Source organism: Myotis myotis, unplaced genomic scaffold, assembly GCF_014108235.1.
Source record: "Myotis myotis isolate mMyoMyo1 unplaced genomic scaffold, mMyoMyo1.p scaffold_m19_p_1, whole genome shotgun sequence".
Lineage (NCBI taxonomy): Eukaryota > Metazoa > Chordata > Mammalia > Chiroptera > Vespertilionidae > Myotis > Myotis myotis.
In genome coordinates, this window is record NW_023416313.1 from 48,665,970 (window position 1) to 48,672,940 (window position 6,971).

A 6,971-nucleotide genomic window follows, 5' to 3' on the forward strand; every position below is an offset into this window, starting at 1 on the left:
GGTATCTGTGTACTAACTCGTGACTTTAAATAACCTGGTCACTCTAATTTAATTTAGTTCAACAAGCATGTTTTAAGTATCCTGTGTACAAGGTATTGTGTTGCGGATTGGAAATAAAAGAATGAGCAAGAAACAGTCTCTATACTCAAGGGGAATGAATGAGATAAAGGTGAGAAAGAGCCTCATGATTCTGACTTGGGCAACTGGTGGATGCCATTACCTGATGAATATAAGAGGAACAACAAGAAGGAAGATAGGAAAGAGAAGTTTGGTTTTTGAGACATCAGATCAGTTAGGAATGGCTTTGGCTGCAAGAAACAACCTTAAGCAAGAGACATTTAATTACCACAATATGAAATCACAATAGGAAAAATGCAGTGTAGGCTAGCACAGTGGTACAACAATATCACCATGGATGCAGGCTTGTTCCATCCTTTCTTTCACTATCCTTGGTACTTCGCTTTACTTGGTACCCATGTACTAACTCATGACATTGTACTACTAACCTTGGCACACCGGCATTTTGTCATTGTGCTTGTTACCTCATATTGCAAATTCCAGGTTATATATCAGCTATGTGACTAAAATGCCATTTGTCATCACTCTTTAATCACTATAATGTCTGTCCTAAACCCCAACATATCAAAAATCAGAATTGGGTGAGGCGTGCCATGAGTGAGCTGTCAGTGTGCAGGTGAGTTGGCGCGGTGCTCTGTATGGTAGCTGTGTCAGTGTGTTATGGTGCTATCTGGTACCAACCTGGCTACTGGAATCCCTAATAGTAAAGTGAAAAATACTCATGACTCTCCAGCACAGATGAAGGCTCCATTGACCTTCAGTTTAAGAAAAGCCCACCTAAGATCCCACTTAAGGCCATTGCACTTGCTACAGTGCTGTTTCTGATTGGCACCTTTCTCATTATCATAGGCTCCTCCTGCTGGTGGGCTATATCAGCAAAGGGGGTGTTGCAGAACAGCAGGTCCTGTCCTGATCATGGCATCCTGGTGTTCCTGCCAGGATTTTACCACCTACTTATCAACTACTATGCATCCAAAGGCTACTGGGGTCACTCCTACGTGACAATTCAGACTTGATGACTGGTACCCACCTCAGCCCTGAGAAGCAGTCAGGTGGGACTGAGCTCAGCTTTAAGATACTGAGCAGAATCTATGGCTGAGGGCTAAGAAATTCTACAGTTTTCAGATGTTTAACAAAACAATGGCCAGGTTTTATGGGTCTATCCTAAAGATGTTAACTGAGTTTACAATGAGCTAATTAGGGCATGCTCTATTTTTCATCTCCTAGCCCTGACAGAAAGCTGACAAGTTTTTCCACATGAACCTCTATCGTGGAAGGATAGTAATGTTAATTGGAGAAAGTGGAAAGTATTGCTGCCACCACCCTTTTAAGTAGAGCACTTCTTTTAAATAGTCTTTCTTTATTGGTGGTTTGTTCTTATAACAAATGGAAGAATGCAGTAAGTCAAATTTCTTATTACTAAGTAATTTATTTTGAAAATACCTAAGTATCTTACTCTCTGTGCTCTAACTTCATGTTCCAGTGAAAGATGTTGGCAAAATCAAATATTAGTGTGGATGCATCTGTAATATTTTTTACTTGCTTTCTTATTAAGAGTAATGAGGAATTTTAAACCTCAGAGCAAGTTTTCAAAATGTTAACACTCTCTGTTCACCACTCCTTGTCTAGCTCTGATCTGGCTCACCATTAGGTTGGGTACCATATAATTTGGGTAATTCTATCCTTTATAGATTAAAATGGATATCATGCCATTAAGGACTGGACTTTTGACTGTTTTCTAAGGGAAAATGTAGATAAGAGTTAGTTAGAGTTTATAACCTCATTGTTAGCACCTTGTATTTGTGATGTCATTCTCAAGATTTGGCCTAGGTCCCTAGGGAACTAGACTGCCGTAGTGTGATTGTTTCCTAGCTTGAAAAAAGTGACTTATGTTCAAAAGAAATTAAGTTGTCAAAATCTTAAACCCTACACTTAAGTAAGTTAACTTTAAACATATTTCAGAAAGCAATTTAATGATTATATGATATCTGAGATTCCCTCGCAAAGAAATCAACAATTATATAAAATTCAGTAATCCAACATGAAAGATAAAAACCAAAAATGTATACACAAATCTACTCATTATTCTCCATCCAGTTACTACACCGGTGGTAAGAAAAGTAAAAATACAGTCGTGAATGCTAGCTGGATGGAACTCATTTCCAGAAGAAAAAAAAAATGCGAACAGCCATTAAACATGTAAAAATCTAAAAAGTAAATTGTAAATGGCATTTTCTTTAGAACTCTTGGGCAGTCGGAGGCAACGATGAAATGGCATTCTATAGATCATCCCCACTGCCCTGTTCACACCCGTTGTTAGAGCCATAGTGCGCCTGTTGAATGTAAATTGCTTTATCAACAGAGCCTTCCTGAAAGTAAACAGGCTGGATATTGAAAGAGCCATCTAGTTTGGAGCTTGCTGATATTATAGCGTCTTGATTTCACCAGATGGGAAACAGTACATATAATTTTATTTATGCATATCAAAGATAAGAGAATAGTTTTGGGGTTTTTTAACCTAGACAAGTAGATTAGCCAACAGCACCTGTAAATCCACGAATGAGAGTTAAATAGTTACTAGCAATGACTCATTAGCACGTACGCACTTGAGTAAATTGCTGTATTACTGAACATATGTTCACTGGAATGTGTAAACAAGGCAAGAAACATGATTCCATTCATTCTAGAAAGTTGTTCTTTATCAAAGTTAATGATTTCCAAACAGAATTTCTGTTTAGAGTAACAGGGCAAGAGGCAATAACACAAAACACATCCTCCGCAGCCCAGAATGTTTATTCCTCTGGAGAAGACGCCATCCTTACAGCGTGGGTGGGAAACATCCGGCCCACGGGCCATAGAAGGCTCAGGAAATCATTTGGTCTGGCCCTGCCAAGGCATTAGGGGTGAGTTAGTTAAATGTTTGACCAAATATAGCAGGCTAATTTTAAGTTGATCATTTTTTTTATGGCCCGCAAATGATGTTATAAATATCCCAATGGCCCTTGGCAGAAAAAGGTTCCCTACCCCTGCTCTAGAGACAGACCTGGACAAAATGGTATTTAAAAAAAGCACTGATTTCTTCTCACCACCCTTTTGGCAGCTGCTCACTCAAAGGACATGCAAACACAACACACACACACAACACACCACACACACACACACACACACACACACACACCAATATGCCTAGCCAGACTTCTTGGATGAGCCTCTGTTCCTGAAAATCCAACACTACTTTTATTTATTATTGCCTTTAAACTCTCATGTCCTCAAAATCTGATCTATCCAGAAGCTAAAAAGAAAGTTAAATGTAGTATTTACACCAGCAGAGAAGGACTGATGGGACTTCTCCAAAGGGCAATTGCATTTTAAAAGAATGAGTTGGTCCAGACATATGGAAATTTAATAGTAGGCCCTCAGGCAAAATATGCTCCTTTCAGGCCTCCTCTAATCACAACATACTCTACTTTAAAAAAAAAAAAAAAGGGCTTTATCAAATGTTTTTACTGTTCTCCAACTAAGGCATTTGACCAAAACATTCCACAATACATCCAGAAAATATTATAAGCCAAACACAAATTTTTTTTCTTTAACTATTGAATAGTGTCAATTACTAGTAATGCCTGCATGAAACCTGAGAGCTCCTTCTGGTGTGTAAATGTCAAAGGCCTATGCTATCAAAGGATCGTAAAAGTAAACAGAACTCTTAAATACCCCTAGTAGAGTCTCAAAAAGAAAGTGTAGATTTGCTTTTGGAAACAGGTGGTGCAAAGAAGCTAATTTGTGGAACTCTTGATCCTCTAATCCAGCGCTTCTCAACCTGTGGTTCGCGACCATCAGAAGACACATATAGCATATCAGATATTTACATTACGAATCATAACAGTAGCAAAATTACAGTTATGAAGTAGCAACGAAAATAATTTTATGGTTGCGGGTCACCACAACATGAGGAGCTGTATTAAAGGGTCACGGCATTAGGAAGGTTGAGAACCACTGCAAGTCTAATCCAATGAAGAAGAGCATCAGAGTAGATACGCTGAAGCTGTGAAGGTAGACATCTGGTTGATTTAGGAACAGGCCCTTTATGTAGACCTGGGCAAAGCTTTCTAACCAGAGAAGACAACAATGCAATGAGTTTGACTTCTCATAGAACAAAAAGATTAATTTTTTAATTCAGACAAGTAGAGAGCAAGAGAAAAAGTTATGGGGAAAGAATTCAGAGGGCTGGAGAAGAGCCAGAAAATGTAGACTTTATAAACTGATCACTTAACACCTAGGGTTCTCAGAATACACCAGACAAAATATATGTCATATCAGTCTGGATCCTCGTAAGATACCAAAAATCACTCTGAATCTTAAAAATAGAGAAAATTGAAGTTGGGGGATTGATTAAACAGGTAATCAAAGAACCCAGAAAGCAAGGAATAAGACCACAGCAGGAATCCACTTCTACACTGGGGCAGGAGGAATTGTGTAAGGAAATGGCATCATCAGAGCCCAGGATCATATGGCTTTAGAATAGTTAGGACCAGGTAGGGGCCATCATACAGAATCTGGGCATCATGAAGAAAGCTGTCTCATGGGAGAGGAGCCTCACCCAGGACAGGGCAAGAGGAGAAATACCTGACTTATCTTCTCCTGCCCAGAAATTTTCTACCAGTTCCTCCCACTGACCCAACAAACCTGAAAATATAATTTTCCATGATACAGAGCAGAGCAAGGGAAAGATGGGAATTGGATCTAAGAGCAAACCGGCAAATGGCAGGCACATAGGTTGGCTCTAAGAGGAAAGGTAGAGACAGGGGGAAGATGGCGGCGTAGGTAAATGCCTGTATTCACCACCTCCCACAACCGCATCAAAATTACAACTAAAATACAGAGCAACCAACATCTCGAACCACTGGAAAGCTGGCTGAATGGAAGTCCTACAACTAGAGAAGTACAGAAGAAAGCACAGAGACTGGTAGGAGTACAGAGGCACAGGATGGGCTGGTCCAACACCCACGCGTGCCGCTTTTTTAATCGGGAGGGAGATCACCTCTGTGGAGACCACCCAGAGGAGCAAGGGGTCTCAGCCCCACACCAGACACCCAGCCCAGGGTCCCAGAGCTGGGAAAAGAAGTCCCTACGGGCAATAAGAACTATGGGCTGTAAAAAGCAGTGCGGATTGGGGCTGACTTACATATAGGCTGCTGGAGACCCAGCTGTTCCTCTTAAAAGGCTGGCACCATAAACTGAACTTACAAGGTCCTGCTTCCTCTGAGCTCCAGTCCCAGGCAAGGCTCTGGGGAACCCAGACAGATACGTAGAGGAACTGGATTGTCTGCCATCAGGACAGGAACTCAGGAATGGCTTTCTCCCAGACAGAGGTGCTGGCAGGGATCATTGTTCCTGTGCTGGAACCTCTCTGGTTGCAGGGCTGACTGGCAGCCATTTCCGTTTGCTCTGCCCTGGTGATTCCCTAAGATTCCGCCTCATCCAATTTACAACCCCACCCATGCAGCAGCTTTTGCATATGATTGGCCTTTCCTTGCTCAGGGTAAAAACCTGTCAAACAAGCTGCAGCTGGGTCAGGGAGCGCCAACCCTGTCAATAAAATGCCCAAGACCCAGCCCCAGCACCAGCCTGCCTTGCTTCACAGCTGGGCCTCATCTGAGCACTTCCAAATCTGATACAAAGAGGAAGAATCTGAAGATCTCTCTGTAGCTCCTGCTGGGTGGCCCCAGGCAATGGCTGACTTTGCACCTCCCTGGAGACCCAAGAGCCAGTGTACCCAATGGTCAGTGTCAGACCATACCAGATTACAACTCTACACATCCATAAGAGACACACTCAAATGGCAGACTCAGTGAGTACCAAAGCCCCACTGAAGTCCTGCTCTATAGGGGTGTCTCCTGCACAGCAGCTCCCCCACTATAGTCACAGCTGGTCCCCACAGCCAATTCCTCCCAGTGACACCAATAGCAATCAAGTCTCAACTATAAGACTGTGCCCATAGCACACAAAGGGGTGCACCTAGAGCTCCCAACTCAGGTGACTGGGAAGGTTGAGTCACTGGACTCTATGGAATACCTACTACACATAGCCATTCTACCAACTCAAGGAGACATAGCAGCTCTACCTAATACATAGAAACAAACATGGGGAAGCAGCCAAAATGTGGAGACAAAGAAATATATCACAAATGAAAGAAATGGAAAAAAGCAAACTACTGGATATAGAGTTCAAAACCACAATTATAAGGTTATTCAAGCATCTTCTAGAAACCTCCAAAAAAATGGAGAAGGACCAGTCAGAATTTAAGCATACACTGACTGAAATAAAGAATAATATACAGGAATTTGACAATAGAATAGAGGATTCTGAGAATCAGATCAACTATTTGAAATATGAGAAAGCAAAACACACCCAACCAGTAGAGCAAAAAGAAAAAAGAATCCAAAAACATGAATAAATCAGCTGATTTTGCAACAGAAACTATGCAGGCCATAAGGGAGTGGCAAGAAATATTCAAAGTGTTGAATAGCAAGGACCTACAACCAAGATTACTCTACCCAGCAAAGCTATCATTCAGAATTGAAGGTCAGATAAAGAGCTTCACAGACAAGAAAAAGTTAAAGGAGTTCATCACCACCAAACTAGTATTATATGAAATGTTGAAGGGTATTCTTTAAGGAGAGGGGAAAAAAGAAAAAGAAAAAAAATCAAAAATATGAACAACAAAATGGCAACAAATATATACCTAACAACAATTAAATCTAAAAATCAAAATAAGCACATAAGAAATCTAATAAATAGAATAAACTGGTGAATAAAATAGAATCAGAGGCATGGAAATGGAATGAACTGATGATTCTTGGGGGGGGGCAGGGCAAGCAAGAAGAGATTAA

The 6,971-nt window shown here is 41.0% G+C and overlaps 1 protein-coding gene across 1 annotated transcript; it reads left to right on the forward strand.

Annotated features, from left to right (window-relative positions):
- Positions 1-738: 738 nt before the first annotated feature.
- Positions 739-6,454, forward strand: LOC118672015 (transmembrane protein 230-like; the record flags this gene model as incomplete). Its single annotated transcript, XM_036341740.1, is given in 3 exon segments — positions 739-789; positions 792-1,076; positions 6,407-6,454. Coding segments are annotated over 3 exon segments (384 nt in total), but the record flags the coding sequence as incomplete, so codon positions are not given.
- Positions 6,455-6,971: the final 517 nt, after the last annotated feature.